The sequence below is a fragment of the Oncorhynchus clarkii genome, chromosome 3, assembly GCF_045791955.1.
Source record: "Oncorhynchus clarkii lewisi isolate Uvic-CL-2024 chromosome 3, UVic_Ocla_1.0, whole genome shotgun sequence".
Lineage (NCBI taxonomy): Eukaryota > Metazoa > Chordata > Actinopteri > Salmoniformes > Salmonidae > Oncorhynchus > Oncorhynchus clarkii.
In genome coordinates, this window is record NC_092149.1 from 65,055,377 (window position 1) to 65,080,503 (window position 25,127).

A 25,127-nucleotide genomic window follows, 5' to 3' on the forward strand; every position below is an offset into this window, starting at 1 on the left:
TGGTCCTAACTGTGTGGAGAAGTGTCCCGACGGCCTTCAGGGGGCCATCAGCTTCATCTTTAAATATGCCGAGGCCAACAACGAGTGTCATCCCTGTCACTCCAACTGCACGCAGGGGTAAGGTTCACACTGAGTGTATATGTGGGGTTTTGTGTGTGGGGGTTGTGGGTGTGTTTGGCGGGGCGTCGTGAACTGAATTTGTGCTTTTGTTTTTCATTGTGTACTGTGCATTTGGAAAGTATTCAGACCCTTTGACTTTTCCACTTTTTGTTACGTTACAGTCTTATTCTAAAATGGATTCAATTAATGTTTTTCCTTATCAATCTACATACAATGCCCCATAATGACAAAGCGAAAACAGACTTTTAGACATTTTTTCAAATGTATTGAAAATACAAAACAGAAATACCTTATTTACATAAGTATTCAGACCCTTTGCTATGAGACTCGAAATTGAGCTCAGGTCCATCCTGTTTCCATTGATCATCCTTGAGCTGTTTCTACAACTTGATTGGAGTCCAATTCAATTGATTGGACATGATTTGTAAAGACACACACCAGTGCATGTCAGAGCAAAAACAAAGCCATGAGGCCAAAGCCATGAGCCAAAGCCACGCTCCGAGACAGGATTGTGTCAAGACACAGATCTGGGGAAGGGTACCAAAACCTTTCTGCAGCATTGAAGGGCCCAAGAACACAGTGGCCTCCATCATTCTTAAATAGAAGAAGTTTGGAACCACCAAAACTCTTCCTAGAGCTGGCCGCCCGGCCAAACTGAGCAATTGAGGGAGAAAGGCCTTGGTCAGGGAGGTGACCAAGAACCCAGTGACCAAGAACACGCTGACAGAGCTCCAGAGTTCCTCTGTGGAGATGGGAGAAACTTTCAGAAGGACAACCATCTCTGCAGCCCTTCACCAATCAGGCCTTTATGGTAGAGTAGCCAGACGGAAGCCACTCCTCAGTAAAAGGCACATGACAGCCCGCTTGGAGTTTGCCAAAAGGCATCTAAAGGAATCTCAGACCATGAGAAACAAGATTCTCTGGTCTGATGAAACCAAGATTGAATTCTTTGGCCTGAATCACGTCCTCTCAAGCATCACATCTGGAGGAAATCTGGTACCATAATTACGGTGAAGCATGGGGGTGGCAGCATCATGCTGTGGTGATGTTTTTCAGCGGCAGGGACTGGGAGACTAGTCAGGATCGAGGGAAAGGTTAACATAGCACAGTACAGAGAGATCCTTGATGAAAACCTGCTCCAGAGAGATCAGGACCTCAGACTGGGGTGAAGGTTCACCTTCCAACAGGACAATAACCCTAAGCACACAGCCAAGACAATGCAGGAGTGGCTTTGGCACAAGACTCTGTATGTCCTTGAGTGGTCCAGCCAGAGCCCGGACTTGAACCCAATCGAACATCTCTGGAGAGATCTGGAAATAGCTGTACAGCGACGCTCCCCAACCAACCTGACATAGTTTGAGAGGATCTGCAGAGAAGAATAGGAGAAACTCCCCAAACACAGGTGTGCCAAGCTTGTAGCGTCATACCCAAGAAGACTTGATGCTGTAATCGCTGCCAAAGGTGCTTCAACAAAGTACTGAGTAAAGGGTCTGAATACTTATGTAAATGTCATATTTCAATGTTTTATATTTTATAAATTTGCAAACAAATCTTAAAACCTGTTTCTGCTTTGTCATTATGGGGTATTGTGTGTATATTGATGAGGATAAAAAAATAAATAAACATTTGGAATAAGGCTGTAACGTAACAACATGTGGAAAAATTCAAGGGGTCTGAATACTTTCCAAATCACTGTATGTCTGTGTTTTGGCTTTCTGCAGAGTGTGCACGTTTATGTTGTTGTGTGCATGGTTGCGTTTCACATCAGCAGTCTGAATGACTAATGACCCTGGGAGGACAGAATACTGTTCATTTACTTCTACATTGTTTGTTTCACTGGCAAGACAAGGGCAGACTAATCCCCATTGTAAAGCCAAGGTCAACATGATAACCAGAGGAAAACAATATCTGTGTCATGCTCTGTTTCATCCACAGTACAACAGCTCTCAGCACAACACACACACACACACACACACAAACACCTTGCTATGCTCCCCTCGGTGCTGACCCCTTGTAACTCGGTGTTCCCATATCCAGCCAATGTTTATCAGTGTCTCCAGACACACACTCACTCACTCACACGTACGCACGCACCCACAGGAACTGCAAAATACCCAGGTGAAAGAGAGAGGCAGAGAGAGAAAGAGACAGAGAGAGAGAGAAAGGCTGCAAAAGAGATTCCGCTCTCCCTCTGCTCTCTGAGTGCTGTGAAGCCTGCGATGTAATGTTTAGCAGCAGAAGGAAGGAGACAGATATCATTTGGTATTGCAGTCAGTCAGTCCACCGGGCTGGCCCCGCACGTCTTGTGTTCTATTTCCTCGTGACTGGCAGACAGCCAGCTCACAACTCCATCTACCCATAACAACATTGTTACAAAATATAATGGAAATGAGTGTATCTGTGGAAATGCCATCTTGACACTTTGTCAAAATAACTGTTCCCAGCCTGCCCTTCAGTTCAGACACTCAAACAGACTCAGAGATCATCTCTGTTACTCCCCCTCTTCCTCTCCCGCCAAAGTGCTATCAGGGCAATTCGTATTATTCTGTATGTAAATATGTGACACTACATTTAGTATGATATATTACGTTACGTTAGATTACATTATGAATGGAATAGCGGTCATACAATATCATATGAATTAGAGGATGTATAGTATCATACGTCTTACCTGGTTGTGCAATAGCATACGAATTGGATGGCGTAAGTTGTCATAGGATTATAGTATACTATTATGCGTCTTAATCTGAGACCAGGTTGCTTGTTGCGTTGTTGCAACAAAGGAGAATTACGGGGAGAATTTACATTAGTGGTTAGGTGAACTAACGACAAAGGTTATGATAATTTGCGTGAAAGGTTAGGGGAGCTAAAACGACAAAGGTTAGGTGAATTTACATAGTGGGTTCGGTGAATTGGGTTACGTTTTGAATAAGGATTAGGGAATGGGTTAGCTAAAATGCTACAGTTGTCCTCGACGCGACTCGAACATGGAACCTATGGATTGCTAGACGGTCTCAGTTTACGCCCAACCTCCCTACTTTAATTTCTATCTAAAGTAACTACAACATTAGTAGGTATCATGAATCTTGGAGGTGCTCAGAAATACGTAAAGTATGTTTCGTATGGCTCTGAGCCCAGGCTGCTCCCTCTCCCCCTACCTTCTTTACATCAAAGAGCTACACCATCCAGTATCCTGACTCCCTTACGCTCTGATTCTTGTTTCTGTACCCCTTTTTCTTTGTGACTGTCTGTCATCGCTCGGTTCTTTCTGTGGACAGAACATACTGACACTGACACAGGTCTAGGAGCTATAGCACTGAGACGGACGCTGGACTGATTGATTCATTCATTGTTTTGTTTCTCCCTCTCATCTAGGTGTATAGGACCCAGACTGCAGGACTGTATTGGCATGATGGACAGGTAAATATCTCTTCAAATCCCTACTGTCACTTCCTTCTCTGTCCCTAGGACAGACTGCCTACAAACATAGAGACACAGGTTCAGCTTTCATTCATTAGCAATTTGTAAGTACAAATGCATACATTGGAATTGATCTTCGATGAGCGCACAATAGTAAAAAAGATAAGATACTCTCGCCAACAGACAACACTGGTTGAAATAACGGCATAACAACCAACTATGCTTATATTTACCCAAAATATATGTTCCCACAACTGAGGTTAGCTAGAAAGCAAGGAGGAGAAGAAGAGAGCGAGAGAGAGAGACATAGAGAGAGACAGAGACAGAGAGAGACAGATATAGAGAGAGACAAAGAGAGAGACAGCGAGAGACGGAGAGAGACCGAGACCGAGAGGGAGAGAGAGGAGCAGGCAGGTAGTGTGAATAATGTTTAGCTCTGAGGCCAAAAGTGTGTGCATGTTTGTGTGTGCGTGTGTGTGAATCCGTGTGTGTGAATCCGTGTGTGTGTCCCTGCACGGGCTTGTGTTTTACTCTGCTCTTGATAAATTGGTAGCGCTTTGCTTTTGTTCTCGTGGGGAAAAGGAAGAAAACGCCACTAACCGTTCCAGCAAATGGATTTACGATTTCATGACAGACAGTTTGTTTCTGGGGGGAGGAGATGGGGGGTGGGGGGTATGGGGGAGGAGGAGGGGGGAACACATGAGAGAAGGGAGTGTGGCGAGAGGAAATTAACAAGGAGGACAGAAAAGACAAGAAGACGGGGACAGTAACACAGAAGTTATAAAGACCCAATATGGAACAGTATCCCCCTCTAGGATGATGTCCAGAAATAAACAGCACAGCAGAAGGATGCCATATTGGCTTACAACACAGACCCAAACAAAGGCCTAGTGAAAAACAGTTTGCGAAGCCTCCTGATCTGAAGGCTGAGCTGAATTAAGCTATGTATGGGCAGAGAGAGAAGGGGCAGTAATGACTGCTAATTTACTACAAGCTGGAGCCAGAGGGAAGGATTGCATCCCAAATGGTACCCCATTCCCTATATAGAGCACTACTTTTGACCAGAGCCCTAGTGGCACTAGGGAATAGGTTGCCATTTGAGATGCAGACAGAGCATGCCATAGCCTGGGTCTCACTCTCCATTGATCCATTGCTCATCTATCTGAGGCAGTCTGGGGAGACTGTTGTGGTGATCTGATAGTGAGGGAGACGCTTTGGGGTGAGGAGGGGTGGAGAAGGGGTGACGCAGGGTGAAGAGGGGTGGAGAAGGGGTGACGCAGGGTGAAGAGGGGTGGAGAGGGGGTGACACAGGGTGGAGGGGTGGAGAGGGTTGACACAGGGTGAAGAGGGGTGACGCAGGGTGAATAGGGGTGGAGAGGGGGTGACGCAGGGTGAAGAGGGGTGGAGAGGGGGTGACGCAGGGTGAAGAGGGGTGGAGAGGGGGTGAAGAGGGGTGGAGAGGGGGTGACGCAGGGTGAGGAAAGTGCTACTAGACTGATAAAGGCTGTCAGGGGAAAAACCTTCATACATATGTTGACAGCAGAGTAACAGAATACACTGATAGTACTGTGGGGCATGCCAGTTTGATAAAGTGGCTTTTTAACATTATTTTACAGAGGCTATGGTTTAACTGAGCAGAATAGCTAGGCAGCTTATAGCTGCTCGGGGCCAATGTTGAGACTACAAAGCCTCTCAACGCTCAGACAGACATATACATTTAGTTCTACAGCTTATCTGACATTGTGTCAACCGCTGCTGTGTGAGGCTGTCTCACATAATAGAGACTAGACGTACTGTCATCTGCACTGTCTGACACCCTCTGGACTTTTACCCTCTCTCTCACACACACACTCACAGTCTTGTACAGCTAACCTTGTGGGGACACAATTCTAAATCCTATTTTCCTAACCCCTAGCCCTAACCCTAACCCGTACTCTTACCCTAACTCTAACCTTAACCTGAAAACCTAACCTTAACCAAAATCATCAGAGAATTCTGTACCTCCACCATAACCTCCAAACAGAACATCACACTAGAAGAAAGACAAGCCCGAGCTAAAGTAAGGAAACACAAACATGGAACCAGAAAACCAGCAAACAAAGGCTCAAATATCATTATTATGGACAACCAAGAGTACCTCTCTGAAGCCCACCGACAACTCTCTAGTACACACCATTATACTCCTATCCCTGCTTCTACACAGATCCAGACACAAATAAAAATCAGACAGATAATATCAGATCTCTACGGAAAGAAATACATTACACATAGACAAAAGGAATATCTAGATGGACCAGAATTACCCAGACAGAGACTCTTCTATTTCCGCCCTAAGATCCACCAAACACCAGATACCTGGACAGTCCCTGTTGAGGTCCTGAAGGGAAAAACGATTGTGTCAGACTGTGGGAGTGTGTCCTCACCAGCAGCCAAATTCATTGACTACCTCCTCACTCCCATCTCACAAAATCACCCTAGCTACCTTAAGTACACATACCATTTCATAGACACACTTCACAACATTCCAGTCCCAGCACATGCATACCTATTCACTCTAGATATAGATTATCTCTACACCAACATAGATATCTTGTCAGGTTTGACAGCAGTGGAATCTACACTCCGGAGATATCCAGATCCATATAGACCAGACTCACACCTCCTACAGCTTCTAGAACTTGGCGAAAGAAACAATGATTTCACATTTAATAATAAACACTACAGTACGTACAGATTTATGGGACGGCGATAGGTAAGAAGTTCACCCCAGCCTATGCTAATATTGATATGGCAGACTGGGAGTTGAGAGTCCTGGCTAAAGGCCCATTGCGTCCCATGTTTTATATACGATACCTGGATGATATGTGTGTGTGGGAACATGATCTGGTACATTTCACAACATTCATTGAAATACTCAATAACCATCATCCTACCATAACAGTTAAATGTGTCATCCATCCACATACAATTCATTTTTTATTCCAGATACTGACACGCACATAGTCTCTTTACAAACAAAGTATATTTCAAGGACACAGACACACATGCCCTACTCCACAATTCCAGTTATCACCCAAAACATACATTCACGGGCATTGTCAAATCACAACTCATTAGATTCCAAAGGCTATGTACACAACGGAAAGACTTTCATTCACCCACACAGTCCCTATAAAGTGCACTGGGGAAGAGGGGATACTCAAAGTGGTCACTGAGGTACATAAAGGCAAACACACTGGCAGGCCTCATCCAGAACAGAATGTTTGATCCCCCCAACCCAAACACACTGGCAGGCCTCATCCAGAGCAGAATGTTTGATCCCCCCCAACCCTAACACACTGGCAGGCCTCATCCAGAGCAGAATGTTTGATCCCCCCCAACCCTAACACACTGGCAGGCCTCATCCAGAACAGAATGTTTGATCCCCCCCAACCCAAACACACTGGCAGGCCTCATCCAGAGCAGAATGTTTGATCCCCCCCAACCCTAACACACTGGCAGGCCTCATCCAGAACAGAATGTTTGATCCCCCCCAACCCTAACACACAGGCAGGCCTCATCCAGAACAGAATGTTTGATCCCCCCCAACCCTAACACACTGGCAGGCCTCATCCAGAACAGAATGTTTGACCCCCCAACCCTAACACATTGGCAGGCCTCATCCAGAACAGAATGTTTGATCCCCCAACCCTAAAACACTGACAGGCCTCATCCAGAACAGAATGTTTGATCCCCCCCCAACCCTAACACACAGGCAGGCCTCATCCAGAACAGAATGTTTGATCCCCCCCAACCCTAACACACTGGCAGGCCTCATCCAGAACAGAATGTTTGACCCCCCAACCCTAACACATTGGCAGGCCTCATCCAGAACAGAATGTTTGATCCCCCCAACCCACTGGCAGACCTCATCCAGAACAGAATGTTTGATCCCCCCCAACCCTAACACATTGGCAGGCCTCATCCAGAACAGAATGTTTGATCCCCCCCAACCCTAACACACTGGCAGGCCTCATCCAGAACAGAATGTTTGATCCCCCCCAACCCTAACACACTGGCAGGCCTCATCCAGAACAGAATGTTTGATCCCCCTAACCCTAACACATTGGCAGGCCTCATCCAGAACAGAATGTTTGATCCCCCCAACCCTAAAACACTGGCAGGCCTCATCCAGAACAGAATGTTTGATCCCCCCAACCCACTGGCAGACCTCACCCAGAACAGAATGTTTGATCCCCCCCAACCCTAACACATTGACAGGCCTCATCCAGAACAGAATGTTTGACCCCCCAACCCTAACACATTGGCAGGCCTCATCCAGAACAGAATGTTTGATCCCCCCAACCCTAAAACACTGGCAGGCCTCATCCAGAACAGAATTTTTGATCCCCCCCAACCCACTGGCAGACCTCATCCAGAACAGAATGTTTGATCCCCCCCAACCCTAACACATTGGCAGGCCTCATCCAGAACAGAATGTTTGATCCCCCCCAACCCTAACACACTGGCAGGCCTCATCCAGAACAGAATGTTTGATCCCCCCCAACCCTAACACACTGGCAGGCCTCACCCAGAACAGAATGCTTGATCCCCCCAACCCTAACATGTGGGGAGGCCTCACCCAGAACAGAATGCTTGATCCCCCCCCAACCCTAACACACTGGCAGACCTCACCCAGAACAGAATTCTTGATCCCCCCAACCCTAAAACATTGGCAGGCCTCACCCAGAACATAATGTTTGATCCCCCCAACCCTAACACATTGGCAGGCCTCACCCACAACAGAATGCCTGATCCCCCCCCCCCCCCCAACCCTAACACACTGGCAGGCCTCACCCAGAACAGAATGTTTGATCCCACAACTCTAACACATTGGCAGGCTTCACCCAGAACAGAATACTTGATCCCCCTAACCTTAACCCCAACCCCAACCTTAACCCCAAACCTAACCCCAACCCTGACCCTGACCCTAACCTTATCCCCAATCCTAACCCCATCCCTAATCCCAAACCAAACCCCAATCCTAACCTTAACCCCAACCATAACCTTAACCCTGCAGAACTCTGGACCAGGCACTGACTCCTGACCTGGACTAACAGCCCACACCTATCTTAACCCTTTCCTGATTCTGGGTCCGTATCTCTATCCCCACCATCCTATCCCTGTCCTCCACCCTCAGACCTTTCCCAGACCCCGGGTTCCTATCCCCCCAACAGATACAGAACCACAGATTATACCCCCCATCAGCACCTTCTCAGACATAAACAGACTCCTTCATTCCAGACTCAAAGCCGCATTCACCCAAACACAACGTACATTCCCCCCCACCCCAGGGATTTCGACCTATATCAGCATTCTGTAGAAACCCCAACCTAAGGGATATTTTAGTCTATGCAACATTTTCCAATAAACCCACTCCTAAACCACCTACTGAACAACAGTACTATCGACAACTTCCACCCATTCACAATCCACATGCACAAAGCTCCAGTCCTATCCCACAACTCATGACCAATCAGAGCAACAACATTGTCTATGCCATAACATGCACATTATGCCACAACATTTCTATAGGAGAAACCAGTCACACATTCTTGACACACCTCAAACAGCACCTCTACACGATGAAAAAAAGATATTACAAACACACCTGGTAAAACACTTTCAAAACCACCCTCCAACCTCCCTCTGCATCACCGGTCTGGAGATGAAAGCCTCCTTGACCACAGGCCAGAGGAGAGCAGCTGAATCCAGGTGGATAGAGAAACCGACCGTGGCTCCACTTGGTATGAATGGTAAAGAGTAGGATAAAGCATTGACAGTGGGAGTTAGTGAGGGCCTAATTAAGAGAGCCGGAGAGGCCACCGACACGAGGAGGAATTTCAATAAAAAATGATGTATTTATTTGCTCAATCTGGTTTTGTCTTTTTTATATTTTATATTTAATTGTATAATATCAAGCACTTTAACATAGCACTTATCTTGGGAGCACTTAATCCCTTCATCCTTAGGGGGGGGAGTTCCAATTATGTACTTATTTAGTTATTTATTGTTTATTTATTTAGTGTTTTATTATGATTTTATTATATACATTTTTTTTTATTGAACTTTTTTATCCTCAGCACTTTATCAATAATTGTCTTCCTCCTGTGGTTGAACTGTTTTGGTGACCCCTCGGAGCTCTCGGGTTTTCATGTTCTCTCACCCTCTCCAGACCGGATGTATAATACAGAAACAGGGCAGAAAGTTGCAATAGGCCTATGCAACCCAATGTTTGATACCAGCATTAACAGAAACCCTCTTAAACCTAACCGTAACCTAAAAACCTGAACCCTAAACCTAACCCTAAAACTAACCCTAGCTCCTAACCCTAAACCTATCCCTAGCTCCTAACCCTAAACCTAACCCTAGCTCCTAACCCTAAACCTAACCCTAGCTCCTAACCCTAAACCTCACCCTAGCTCCTAAACCTAAACCTAACCCTAGCTCTTAAACCTAAACCTAACCCTAGCTCCTAACCCTAAAACTAACCCTAGCTCCTAACCCTAAACCTAACCCTAGCTCCTAACCCTAAACCTAACCCTAGCTCCTAACCCTAAACCTAACCCTAAACCTAACCCTAGGTCCTAACCCTAAACCTAACCCTAGCTCCTAACCCTAAACCTAACCCTAGCTCCTAACCCTAAAACTAACCCTAGCTCCTAACCCTAAAACTAACTCTAGCTCCTAACCCTAAAACTAACCCTAGCTCCTAACCGTAAACCTAACCCTAGCTCCTAATCCTAAACCTAACCCTAGCTCCTAACCCAAGCTCCTAACCATAAACCTAACCCTAGCTCCTAACCCTAGCTCCTAACCCTAACCCTAGCTCCTAACCCTAGCTCCTAACCCTAAACCTAACCCTAGCTTCTAACCCTAAACCTAACCCTAGCTCCTAACCCTAAAACTAACCCTAGCTCCTAACCCTAAACCCCTAACCCTAAAACTAACCCTAGCTCCTAACCCTAAACCAAGCCCTAGCTCCTAACTCTAAACCTAACCCTAAAATTAACCCTAGCTCCTAACCCTAAACCAAGCCCTAGCTCATAACTCTAACCCTAAAATTAACCCTAGCTCCTAACCCTAAACCTAACCCTAGCTCCTAACCCTAAACCTAACCCTAGCTCCTAACCCTAGCTCCTAACCCTAAACCTAACCCTAGCTCCTAACCCTAGCTCCTAACCCTAAACCTAACCCTAGCTCCTAACCCTAAAACTAACCCTAGCTCCTAAACCTAACCCAAGCTCCTAACCCTAAACCTAACCCTAGCTCCTAACCCTAGCTCCTAACCCTAGCTCCTAACCCTAAACTTAACCCTAGCTCCTAACCCTAAACCTAACCCTAGCTCCTAACCCTAAACCTAACCCTAGCTTCTAACCCTAAAACTAACCCTAGCTCCTAACACTAATCCTTAACGTAATTCTAACCGTAACACTAATTCTAACCTTAACCCTAAACCAACTGGGTCCACAAGCATTTCGCTACACTCGCATTAACATCTGCTAACCATGTGTATGTGACAAATACATTTGATTTGATTTGATTTGACTAACAAAACATTACCAGTTGGTCAAATTTATGTTTGTTTACTATTCTTGTGGGGACTTCTGGTCCTCACAAGTATAGTTAAATATGTCCACGCACGCACGCATGCACACACACACGCGCACGCACAAACGACGCACACACACACACACACACACACACACACACACACAGGCACACACAGGCACACACAAACTTTCCCTCCACACACACATACAGTATATACACACTGATTATCATGTTGGCTCGAAATAACAAAAGAGAAAAGGGATGCCGCTCAACAAACACTCTGTCTGCTTTTGACTTATTCCCCCACTCTCCGCTCTCCATTTGGGTGCACCACTACAAATGTTCACTCGGAGTATGCCTAGGCCTGCATACAACTATGTCTCTTGAAGCCACTTCCTGCCGAAAGCACCATGCAGTGCCTTAGTAAAGTAAATCCATCCCTGTAATATTGTGTAGGAGAGAGGTAGAGCTGGGAGAATGAGGATGTTTGTGTCCCAAATGACACCCTATTCTCTATGGGCTCAGGTCAAAAGTAGTGCACTACATAGGGAAAAGGGGGCCATTTGGGAAGCACACGATGAGTGAAAGATTGGGAGTTGTTTCATGCGATTCCAAATGAAGTGAGCTGAGGGTGATAACGTTTAATGGGACCTGCTCTTCTCTGTGATCTACCAGACCTGCTCATAGCTTTCCTGCTGATTTAAAGCACGACTGGAGTGTGCCGAAGTACCGCCACTTTCATCTCTTTTGCACATTTCTGTTCTTCCGTGTGCTCGCAGCCAAATTAGCCCTTTTATTAAGATAGAGGATAGGCATGTTCACTCAGATACACCATTTCATCTCACTTCTCATCCACAATATTCTGTGGATACGTCCCAAATGCCACCCTTTTCCCTATTAAGTGCACCATTTTTTTTTACACAGCCATAGGGACATAACTCAATGCAGACAGAAAGACAGACAGGGGTGTAGAGGGTTAGAGAGATCATGGACAAGCCTGACAAGCAGCAGAACATGTTGTCTTCTCCTGACTTTCATTTCCTTCCCTTCTTCTTTGAACGTACTGCCTAATTTTGTAACAGGACACTTGTAGATGTTAGATCATGTATTTTGTCAAAGGTTGTAAGCTAAGTAAGAATTGTCCTAATTCTGGTTAGCCAAGTCTGTTGTGACCTCTGGAGTAAGTGCTTATCAGACCTGGGTTTAAATAGTATTTGTTTTCTATCAAATATTTTGAGCATTTGATTAAGCCTGCTTGGACTGCCAGATGGATAAACTATTCTATCGGTTCCACTTTACCAGACAATAGTAGCTCAATCAAGCGCAGCTAAATGATTAGAAAGAAAACAAATAAGAAGGTTTGGTAACTAGTATCCAGTACTGTGGCCCTATCTCACATCTCTCTCCCTCCTCTCCCTCAGGACTCCCTTGATTGCTGCCGGGGTGATAGGGGGCCTCTTCGTCGTGGTCATTGTGGCTCTGAGTGTAGCCGTGTCTGTCCGCAGGAAGAGCATCAAGAAGAAGAGAGCCCTGCGACGCTTCCTCGAGACAGAGGTATGGCGTGTGAATACACACACACACACACACACGAGACAAGGGTAAGGGCCTCCTGAGATGTGGCTCATAGAAAAAGCTTCCATTGGTCTCATCAAAATATTGGGAATAGGGTGCCTTGAGACACAGACCGAATTTAGAGACTATCAATAAGACACAGACTGATTGGTTTGACGCTTCAGTTATAGAGTTCATTATTGGTCAAACATTTCCACAATGGATCTCATGTTACCGATCTCATTATTTATCTTATGTGTATATCTGTTGTATGGTTGTCACTGTTTTTAATTTTGTTTTTATTGTTGAACTCCGACTACGGAACAAATTTCCCAATTGGGACAATAAAGATATTGAATGATTGATTGAAGTAATAATTAAAGAAGTGTGAACAGGAGTGAATTGGATCCTACATCCTAGTAGCCTTAGTGAAAAAGACGTCACTTACTGCTCTATGAAGAGCTGTAATAACAGCCTTGTGCTTAATGGTATGTGATGTAGTCTATGATGTGTTCTGTGATGTGTGTAGGGCCACTGGTGGCTGGGGCCTGGGGCTATGAGAACACAGAGAGAGCTTAGGGAATAGACCGACAGAGAGGAGAGGAGGTAGAGAGCATCATCTCCAGCTCAAACAAATCACTTTCTCCTCTGAGGCCTTTCTCCCTCCTTTCTCCTTCCTTCCTTTCTCCCTCCTTTCTCCCTCCTCTTCTTCCTTCCTCTCTCCCTCCTCTCTTCCTCCTATTCTCCCTCTCTTTCTCTCCTCTCCTCTGTGGCCTCTCTCCCTCCTCTCCCTTCTCTCTCCCTCCTTTCCTTTGTTACGGTATAGAACATGAGAACTTCTTTGAAACGGATGTTCTACACAAAAATACCATCAACCCTGGACCCACTCACATGGAACTCACTCTGACCAAGGCTTCAAAGCAACACAAATACAATACCACATCACACCGTGTTAAATTAACGAGCATCTTGTTGCTCTACTTCTATAGGCAGTGTTCCACTGTATTGTACCTAGTCCATAAATGTGAACAAAACTACCTATACTGTATAACCATTACTATACTCCTGCTTCCTGTTTACAAACAGAAGCTCAAACAGGAAGTACATGTGACGCGCTCCATAGTGAAATGGTGCACCGAAGCAGAGGCTATGCTGCAGGACGGCTTTGCTAGCACTGACTGGAATATGTTCCAGGACTCTGCCAATAGCATCGAAGAACTAACCACCTCCGTCACCGGCTTCATCAGAAAATGCATCGTTGACGTTGTCCCAACTGTGAAGGTATGCTGCTTCCCCAATCAAAAACTCTGGATTAACATTGAGGAATGCCCTAAGCTAAAGGACAGAGCTACCACAAACAGGACTATCGCAGCAGACCCTGAGGCTATGGCAGAGGACACAAACGCGCACAAGAAGTCCCACTATGACCTCCGAAGAGCCATCAAACAGGCAAAAGGACAATATAGGAACAAGGTGGACTCCTATTACACCGGCTCCGATGTTCGACCCGTGTGGCAGGAGCTGCAGTCCATTAAGGATTACAAAGGATGCCTCTCTACTAGACGAACTCAACACTTCGACAAGTGCATGAGGGCCCCAGCCATCCCAGAGGAATAGGTGATCCCGTTCTCTGAGGCTGATGTGAATAAGGCTTTTAATCTAGTCAACACTCGCAAGGCCCCGGGGCAGGACGGTATTCCAGGGTACGTTCTCAGAGCGTGCACAGCCCAGCTGGCAGGCATCTTCACTGTCATTTTCAACCTCTCCTTGTACAAGTCTGTAATCCCCACGTCTCAAGCTGACTCGCATCATTCCTGTTCCCAAGAACTCTGAGGCTACCTGCCATAATGACTACAGCACTACCGTCACTGTACCACTCAGATCTGTAAGGCTGGTCATGGCACACATCAATTCCATCATCCCAGACACCCTAGACCCACTCCAATTTCTATACTGCCCCAACATATCTACAGATGATGCAATCTCAATTGCACTCCACACTGCACTCTCTCACCTGGACAAGAGACATACCTATGTGAGAATGCCGTTCAACAACATAGTTCCCTCTCATCACCAAGGTCGGGACCCTGGGACTGAACACTTCCCTCTGCAACTGGATCCTGGACTTCATGCCGGGCCAACCCTAGGTGGTGAGAGTATGTAACGAGACCTCCGACACAAGGACCTCCGACATGAGGATCACCTCAACACGGGGGCCCCCCAGTGGTGTATGCTTAGCCCCCCTCTGTACTCCCTGTTCACCCACCACTGTGTGGCCACGCACGACTGCAACTCCATCATCAAGATTGCTGACGACACCAAGGTGGTAGGCCTGATCACCAACAGCGAGGAGAAAGCCTACGGGGAGGAAGTCAGAGACCTAGCAGTGTGGTGTCAGGACAACAACCTCTCCATCAACATCAACAAGACCAAGGAGTTGACCCAGGATAGTTGTGAAGAAGTCACGGCGCACCTATTCTCCCTCAGGAGGCTGAAATAATTAGGCGTGGCCCCTCAGATCCTCAGGAATTTTTACAGCTGCACCATCGAGAGCATCCTGACTGGTTGTATCACCTGGTATGGCAACCGCACTGCCCGCTACCGGAAGGCCATACAGAGGATGGTGTGGCCGGCCCAGCGCATCACTAGGGGAAGCTCTCAGCCATCCAGGACGTACACAATATATACAAAAGTATGTGGACATCCCTTCAAATTTGTGGATTTGGCTATTTCAGCCACACCTGTTGCTGTATAAAATCAAGCACACATTCATGCAATCTCTCGTAAAATTTCTGCCCTGCTAGAGTTGCCACGGTCAACTGTAAGTGCTGTTATTGTGAAGTGCAAACGTCTAGGAGCAACAACGGCCAAGCCGCGAAGTGGTAAGCTACACAAGCTCACAAAACGGGACTGCTAATGCTGAAGCGTGTAGCTCATAAATATTGTATGTCCTCGTTTGCCACACTCACTACCGAGTTCCAAACGGCCTCTGGAAGCACAAGAACTGTTCGGGAGCTTCATGTGCAGCCGTTCACCAGCCTGAGATCACCATGCGCAATGCCATGTGTCAGCTGGAGTAGTGTAAAGCTCGCTGCCATTGAACTCTGGAGCAGTGGAAACGTGTTCTCTGGAGTGATGAATCACGCTTCACCATCTAACAGTCTGGCGGACTAATCTGGGTTTGGTGGATGCCAGGACAACCCAATGAATAGTGCCTGTAAAACTGTCAAGTTTGGTGGAAGAGGATTATTGGTCTGGGGCTGTTTTTCATGGTCCGGGCTAGGCCCCTTACTTCCAGTGAAGGGAAATCTTAATACTACAGCATACAATGGCATTCTAGACGATCCTGTTCTTACAACTTTGTGGCAACAGTTTGGGGAAGGCCCTTTCCTGTTTCAGCATGACAATGCCTTTGTGCATTAAAGCGAGGTCTATACAGAAATGGTTTGCGAGAAATATTGCCAAAGACTCCAGACACTCGCGACATGGACTGTTGTCCACACTCCCGTCTGGCAGGCGATACCGGTGCATCAAGGCTCAGACCAACAGACTCCTGAACAGCTTCTATCCCCTGGCCGTAACACTGTTAAACGCTGCTGTCCCTCTTCCACAGACTATCCACACTGACTCTATGCCCATCCAGAGGTCTCTACCCACTCAGACACACATACCTTCACTGTCACTCTTACTCACACACACATACTCGCATACACACTTACATTCACCCTCACTTACACATTCGTTACTTACGCCACACACTTACACACACACACCCTCACTTCTACGCTGCTGCCGAAATAATGATAATGAGCACCATTATGCTGCTGTTCATTGATTATTGCCATTACCATTAGTATTTATCTATCTATCCTGCTACTGGTCACTATTACAACTGTTTACATGTACAGTTGTAAATTGTCACCCTTCCACTTTTCTTGACTAATTCTCTATTTCTTGAAATTGAAAAAATTCATTGGTCTCAACATCATGTTATTGGATTTTCATCATTGCAGAGCAAATTTTATTTTTGGAAACTTAAGTTTACCATTTTAATTTAGAAAATACAGACAAATGGCATGGACAAAATTATTGGCACCTCAGAACTAGAACTTCATTGCACAGCCTTTGGCAAAGATAACTGCCAACAAATGCTTCTTGTAGCAATCAATGAGCTTGCTGCACCTTTCCACTGGCAATTTGGCCCCCTGTTCAGCAGCAAACCGCTCTAGTTCTTGAGCCTCAGGAGGTTGAAGGAATTCGTCTTGGCTCCTAAGACCCTGACAAACCTCTACAGATGCACCATTGAGAGCATCCTGTAAGGGTGTATCACCACCTGGCATGGCAATTACACTGTCCGCAGCTGCAAGGCTCTCCTCCAGCGGGTGGTGCGGTCAGTTCACTCCGCTACCATCTAGAATGTACATAGTCATTAAACACTGGTCACTTTGAAAATGTTTATACACTATTTTACACACTTCATATGTACTGTATATACTGTATCCTAGTCAAGGATGATCCTATATAACTACTGCTGTACAAACATTTTCTATTCATATACTGTCTATTTCACACCATTATTTCCAGTATATATTTATATTCTGGATTCTGATGTTGCTCATTCTGATATTTCTTCATTTCTTTATTTAATTTAATTTAATTTGTGTGTATTGTTTTTTATTGGTAGGTATTACTGCACTGTTGGAGCTACAAACATAAGCATTTCGGTGCACCTGTGATAAGATCTGCAAAATATGTGTAGACGCTATTACAATTTGATTTGATTTGGTTTGACAAACACACACACTCCTCCATCCACACACAATCTCCTACCTCCACAGAGTGGGGAGCAGATTGGAGACCTCAATTTCATCCTCCGTACAGACATCAATCTCAATGAATTACCCAGTCTGCCATGCTGTAGAGCTCGACTTGACCAAACCAGGAAGCATTTTGTCTGAATTTGGGACTCTCTACCTCCTCGACTGATCACAATGAATGGATAGAATAGGTAAAGGATGGCTTGGTCCCAAATGGCCCCCTAATCCCTATGTAGCTCGCTACTTTTGACCAGGTACCATATCTGGTTGTAAATGGCTAGGATATGATCCACTGCCAAGCAGAGTTGGGGTCAATTCCATGTAATTAGACATTTCAATTCAATTCTTGAATTGGATAAATTATGTTGAATTCAATTCAAATTTCAACAATCTTCAAGTTATTAATATTGAATTGGCAATTGAATTCTTGGAATTCAGACAGACAGACAGACAGGAAGGAAGGAAGTAAGGAAGGAAGGAAGGAAGGAAGGAAGGAAGGAAGGAAGGAAGGAAGGAAGGAAGGAAGGAAGGAAGGAAGGAAGGAAGGAAGGAAGGAAGGAAGGAAGGAAGGAAGGAAGGAAGGAAGGAAGGAAGGAGCGGGTGATCTGTGTTAACAGACATCAGGGACAGGTTCCATTAAAGCTCTCAGTATCACATAGGGCGGTGTAAGAGCCTGAATGTGCTGGTCTCCTGCCATGTCCTTCTACCCTACACTTACAGTGCCATGAAGTGATGGTGCACTGGGCTTTTTACTAGTTATTTCAGTAATGACAAGATTGTGCCTTTTTTCGTAATACCTTACATCACTGCTCTCTCACACTCTCTCCATCCATTCCGCTCCACTGTGCTGTCTTGTTTAGCTGCACACACATACAGTACTGTTCACTGCTTTATTATTACGGAACTCACCATTTGTATTCAATACAAATTGGCTCAATGCAAAACTCAGTGGCAAGTCAGTCAATTGAAACAATAACAAAGTGTAAACTCAGCCTATGTTTAGTTAAAAAGCTGAGGGATGGCCCTGGAGAAATGTAACCACGCTCACATTCATAAACAGAGGTATGGATGCAAGGGCTGACCATCCATGACATCAAAATGATAGTTTTAGGCATTTACATTGTTTACAAACATTGGAGTACAACAAACTTATATTTTGGATTATGATGGGATGCGACAGTTGATCTAAGCTCATGAGGCAATTCTAAATTATATTATTCAATAATCATTGTGTGTATATAATTAATCTATAAGTCAAGAAATGGAGCAACTAAGGATTTTAGCTTTAAATAATAACAAGTAATAACAAACAAGAAATTACTGCTCGAAGAGACTAAATAAATGGACACCCTAGTATTCTTCCGCTGGTTTCAGCACCACAGATTAGAGTGGGTTGGTGGACAGCTCCCTCTCGCCCATTGGAACTACACGTTCAGCACCTCATCTAAGTGTGTTTTCACATAAAGTCCCATTTAAAAGAGCCAATCTCAGTCCTCTTCAAGTGAACTCTGGGGTAAAAAAAAGAGAAGCAAAATAGCTCAGTTCTCTTTGTATTCACACTGCCCTTTGAATGAGGACTGAAATCCATCTCTGAACTTTTGACATCTCACTTCACCTATGTTGTGGTCCAAGTCCTCTTTGCATTCACATCGCTATGTTTAGAAAGGAACCAAGATATTTTTCCAACATTCACTCAGTGCACTCTGGGTTTTTACAAAGTGCAGGACAAGCCATTCCATCAGAAGGTGCTATTGGACAGCTAGATATTGTACGTACTTACATTTGGAAGATAATAGATTGCATTTAAATAATTGTAATCAGAAGATAATATTAACATGTAAATATTATGAGTAACATAATAAATAGCAGAAGAATAACAGCAGATTGAATAATGATGTAATTGAAAATGTAGGCACTGCCCCTTTAAGAGCTCAAATTTATTTTGTACCCTATGTTGTGATTCTCACCAAATATGTTGTCTTCTCACGCTATTCAAACCCCACTATCGAGTAAACAATGTATGAAACTCTCTTAGCCTATAGATCACATATCGCAAACAAATAATCTTGAACTAAGAACTCCATACATATTTCTGTGCATCCTTGACAATCGCTGATCAATATGCAAAAACAGCACCCGTTTATTTCTGAGAACCTGCACATCACCATCTTCTCTCTTTTGTGGACCCAATGTGGGGGGTTGTGGCAGGGAAAACAGTGTTGCAGTAGTCTAGCGTGTGGTGCAGGAATAATGACAAGCGAGCCTGGGGAGCTTTGTATTCACATTGCCCTAAATAAAGGGAACCAGGCCGTGGAATTCAAGCGAACCGAACTCCGAACACCTCTAGAAGTGGTCTCAGTTCGGTTTGCTTCAGAGGCTCTTTTGAGGGTTTTGAATTCCTTTGGAGTGTTCACACTACACAAAAACATTCAAAACAATTGGCTGAAATCGACCAAGTGTGAAAATACCCTAACAGACAGCTCCCTACAGTCTTGGGCGAAGGTGAGGTTGCTGGCTGTGTGTGGCCCTCTGGCTCATCACAACCGTCTGATTAAAAAACAATAGCTGTTCTTTATTTAAATGGTATTTTGAATCAGCCTTACAGGAGAGGACAGAGAAGAGAGAATGGGAAGGAGAGGGAGAGGGGGGAGAAAGAGGGAAGGAGAGGGGGAAGAGGAAGAAGAGGGGGAGGAAAGAGATAATGACAGATAAGGAAGAGGCAGGGAAGATGGGAGAGGAAGGAGAGAGGGAAGGAGAGGGGGAAAGAGAGGGGGAGGAAAACAGATGGAAAGGGGAAGGAGAAGGAGAGGGGGAAGAGGAAGAAGAGGGGGAGGAAAGAGATAATGACAGATAAGGAAGGGGCAGGGAAGATGGGAGAGGAAGGAGAGAGGGAAAGAGAGGGGGAGAAAAACAGACGGAAAGGGGGAAGGAGAAGGAGAGGGGGAAGAGGAAGAAGAGGGGGAGGGAGAGAGGGACTAAAAATATATGGAAGGACATCCATCCCATCTTCTTTGCTCCTTCCATGTCCATTCTATATCTCTTTCCTCCCTCTCCCCCTCTTCTTCCTCTTCCCCCTATCCTTCTTTCCTCTCTACCCCTTCTCTTTCTCACTCTCTTTCCCCTCCCCCTCTTTCCTCTTCTCTGTCCTCTCCTGCAAGCCTGATTCAGAACTCCATTTAAATAAAGAACAGCTATGTTTTTTTAATTAGAGTGTTGTGATGAGCCAGAGGACAGAGCCGAAGCAGAGAGGAGAGCTGATTTACTTCTTCTCCCTTTCTCTATCTGTCTCTCCCTCCCTCACATTCTCTCTCTCTTTTTCTTCCATCTCTCGCTGTCTCTCTTTCTCTCTCTCTCTGCTCCTTCCCCCTCTCTCTCTCTCTGCTCCTTCCCCCTCTCTCTCTCGATCTCTCTTTCTCTCTCTCCACTCTGTTTTCTTTCTCTTTCTTTCTCCCTCTCCCTCTATCTCTCTCTCCCCTCCCTCACTCTATCTTTCTCTCACCTTTCTTTCCCTCACTTTCCACCTCTCTTCCTCCCTATCCCTCTCTCCCTTCCGGTGGATTCATTGTTCTCCACTTGAAAGATAATGAAACTACGCAAGCCTATACTCCTCTTCAACTGTTGCTATTATCCACCCTCTCGTTCTCTCCATCTCTCTCAGCTCTCCATCTCTCCCAGTTCTCCATCTCTTTCCCTCTCTCTTTCCCCTCTTGTTTTATACACTGCTCAAAAAAATAAAGGGAACACTTAAACAACACAATGTAACTCCAAGTCAATCACACTTCTGTGAAATCAAACTGTCCACTTAGGAAGCAACACTGATTGAAAATAAATGTCACATGCTGTTGTGCAAATGGAATAGACAACAGGTGGAAATTATAGGCATTTAGCAAGACACCCCCAATAAAGGAGTGGTTCTGCAGGTGGGGACCACAGACCACTTCTCAGTTCCTATACTTCCCGGCTGATGTTTTGGTCACTTTTGAATACTGGCGGAGTATGAGACAGAGTCTACAACCCACACAAGTGGCTCAGGTAGTGCAGCCCATCCAGGATGGCACATCAATGTGAGATGTGGCCAGAAGGTTTGCTGTGTCTGTCAGCATAGTGTCCAGAGCATGGAGGCGCTACCAGGAGAAAGGCCAGTACATCAGGAGACGTGGAGGAGGCCGTAGGAGGGCAACAACCCAGCAGAAGGACCGCTACCTCCGCCTTTGTGCAAGGAGAAGCACTGCCAGAGCCCTGCAAAATGACCTCCAGCCGGCCACAAATGTGCATGGGTCTGCTCAAACGGTCAGAAACAGACTCCATGAGGGTGGTATGAGGGTCCGACGTCCACAGGTGGGGGTTGTGCTTACAGCCCAACACCGTGCAGGACATTTGGCATTTGCCAGAGAACACCAAGATTGGCAAATTCGCACTGGCGCCCTGTGCTCTTCACAGATGAAAGCAGGTTCATCTGAGCACATGTGACAGACGTGATAGAGTCTGGAGACGCCGTGGAGAACGTTCTGCTGCCTGCAACATCCTCCAGCATGACCAATTTGGCGGTGGGTCAGTCATGGTGTGGGGGGGGCATTTCTTTGGGGGGCCGCACAGCCCTCCATGTGCTCCCCAGAGGAAGCCTGACTGCCATTAGGTACCGAGACCGCTTGTGAGACCATATGCTGGTGCGGTTGATCCTGGGTTCCTCCTAATGCAAGACAATGTTAGACCTCATGTGGCTGGAGTGTGTCAGCAGTTCCTGCAAGAGGAAGGCATTGATGCTATGGACTGGCCCGCCCGCTCCCCAGACCTGAATCCAATTGAGCACATCTGGGACATCATGTCTTGCTCCAAAAGTTTTTAATAAGAATATTTCATTCATTCAGATCTAGGATGTGTTATTTTAGTGTTCCCTTTATTTTTTTGAGCAGTGTATTTGTCACTTTTGCCTCTCTGGTAAGTCTCTTTGAAAGTTTCTGTTCGAAAGATGAAAGAGTGCCATACCCATGGGAGATGTGACTGGTTGGTTTCTTAATAGCTTGCTAGATTGATTGGTTGATTGACTGGTAACGGTGTGAGGGTGTGTTTATTGCAGTCATTGACTGTTTATTTGACTGATGAGTTGATTGATTGTTTCTCCCTATAGCTGGTGGAGCCCCTGACACCTAGTGGTACAGCCCCTAACCAGGCCCAGCTCCGCATCCTCAAAGAGACTGAACTCAAGAGGGTCAAGATACTGGGCTCGGGGGCCTTCGGCACCGTCTACAAGGTATCAACTTATCACATGCACTCCCACAGCTACAACCACTTTTTTTGCAAGTTAGAAATTAGGAGGAGTTTCAAGGTGGAGGTTGGGAGAGAGAGAATGATAGGGAGCCTGGGGAGATGGGGAGATGATATGAGGAAATAAGAATGGAAGGAAAGAGGGAGGGAGAGAGGAATGAAAGCAAACAGAGGTGAGTTGCCATAGGCACGTAGTAAGGATCACATGCAAATCCAGGTCAGGTCTGCTGTGACTCAAGCAGGAGAGAGGATAAGAGCAGAGAGATAGCCCTGAACTATGGTATTTCTCACAGTATAAGAGGTCTGAGCTGCTGTATGTCTCACAGTGTAAGAGGTCTGAGCTACTGTATTTCTCACAGTGTAAGAGGTCTGAACTAGTGTATGTCTCACAGTGTAAGAGGTCTGAGCTAGTGTATGTCTCACAGTGTAAGAGGTCTGAACTAGTGTGTGGCTCACAGTGTAAGAGGCCTGAACTAGTGTATGTCTATAAACCAGTGTCTGACTTTGTGACTCAGCAGCTGTGTAGTCTTACCTCCCCTATTCCCACTTCCCTTTTTTACAAATGTTTCTTGTTCCCTTCATGTAACTCACCTCTCCTGCCCTCCACCTCTCCTCTCCTATCATCCCATCTAACTTACTCCCCATCTCTCCACCCTCCTCTCCCCCTCTAATTTACCTCTCATCTCCTCTCCCCCTCTCTCCTCCTCTCCCCCCTCAGGGCATCTGGGTGCCGGAGGGTGAGACAGTGAAGATCCCGGTCGCCATCAAGATCCTGAACGAGGCAACGGGACCCAAGGCTAACGTGGAGTTCATGGATGTGAGTATTTTACTGGCTCCGTAGAGACCCCATACACTACACCACCACCGCCACACACCACAGGCTCACAGCGCCTATGGCTGACGACGGTACGATCCCCAGTCATTCATAAAACATTCAGCACTCTTTTATTTCAAAAGGAAAAATGGATGTCAAGAATCTAATGATGTTATCTACTACATCTGTGATGCAACCTCAGTGAAATCCCTCCTAGCAACCCATTTCCACTGTGTTTTAATCTCTTTCTATTACAACGTGGTTATATTTCTACTTTTATCAATCTTGCTTTGATGTGTGTAGACACGCCCGCGCATGTACGTTGTGTGTCTGTGTGGGTGGGTGGGTGTGTGTGTGGGTGGATGTGTGTGGGTGGGTGTAGCACGTGTCTTAGAAGGCGATCTTAGTGATGGCCCCCAGGAGGAGCCAGAGGCAGGCTGGGTATTTCCCGCAGTGCATCATCAGCTGAGTGCCATGCTAATGAGCTTCCCCTTCCCTCGCTTCCTCCCTCCTATCTCTCTCCTCCTCTCATTATCCTCTTTTCTCCCCTCCTCTCTTCCCCTCTCCAAGAGAGGAATCAATGGGGCTCAGCAGACCTGGTTTCAAATACTATTTCAAATAAAAAATGAATTGCTTCACCCTGCCTGGAGTGGATTATTATATTGGTTCAATGGCATCAGACAGGCTAAATTAAGCACAGTATTTGAAATTATTTTAAATATTAGTTGAACCCAGGTCCAGTGCTCTCTGCTGCCTTGGCTGGTGGGATAGCTGCCTGTCAACTGGAGGACAGAATGAGGGAGGAGGGGGGATGAAGGGGGAGGAGGACCTTCAGATGTCTTTGACTAAACAGGAGGGGTCAATGTGGAGAGGTAGGGGAGGGGAGACTCAGCCTGTGTTCCAAATGGCATCTTATTCACTATCACAGGAGGCTGCTGAGGACAGGGTGGCTCATCATAATGGCTGGAATGGAGCGAATGGAATGGCATCAACCATATGGAAACTGTGTTTGATGTATTTGAAACCATTCCACTCATTCCGCTCCAGCCGATACCACGAGCCCATCCTCCCCAATTAAGGTGCCACCAGCCTCCTGTGTTCCCTAAATTGTTCCCTGCCCTATGGGTCCTGGTAAAAGGTAGTGCACTATAAAGGAAATAGGATGCCATTTGGGACGCATTCTCACACATCTGGAGAGACAGGTATCAGACTGAGAAGACTTGAAGGAGCTGCCTCCCTCCTCTTTCATCCCTCCTCTTTCCTCTCTCCTCTGTCCTCCCTCCTCTTTCATCCCTCCTCTTTCCTCTCTCCTCTGTCCTCCCTCCTCTGTCCTCCCTCCTCTTTCCTACCTCCTCTTTCATCCCTCCTCTTTCCTCTCTCCTCTGTCCTCTCTCCTCTGTCCTCCCTCCTCTTTCCTCCCTCCTCTTTCATCCCTCCTCTTTCCTCTCTCCTCTGTCCTCCCTCCTCTTTCCTCCCTCCTCTGTCCTCCATCTTCTGTCCTCTCTCCTCCCTTCTCTTTCCTCTCTCCTCTGTCCTCTCTCCTCTTT

The 25,127-nt window shown here is 46.0% G+C and overlaps 1 protein-coding gene across 2 annotated transcripts in view; it reads left to right on the forward strand.

Moving 5' to 3' along the window:
* Positions 1–25,127, forward strand: part of LOC139401320 (erb-b2 receptor tyrosine kinase 4b) — a 467,727-nt gene that overhangs the window by 389,796 nt on the left and 52,804 nt on the right. For both annotated transcript variants that reach the window (XM_071145653.1, XM_071145654.1), the window contains exons 15-19: positions 1–117; positions 3,496–3,540; positions 12,555–12,687; positions 22,630–22,752; positions 23,485–23,583. The exon at positions 1–117 is cut by the window's left edge and continues 38 nt beyond it. In XM_071145653.1, coding sequence (XP_071001754.1) covers positions 1–117; positions 3,496–3,540; positions 12,555–12,687; positions 22,630–22,752; positions 23,485–23,583 — 517 coding nt within the window. The remainder of the gene's footprint in view (positions 118–3,495; positions 3,541–12,554; positions 12,688–22,629; positions 22,753–23,484; positions 23,584–25,127) is intronic.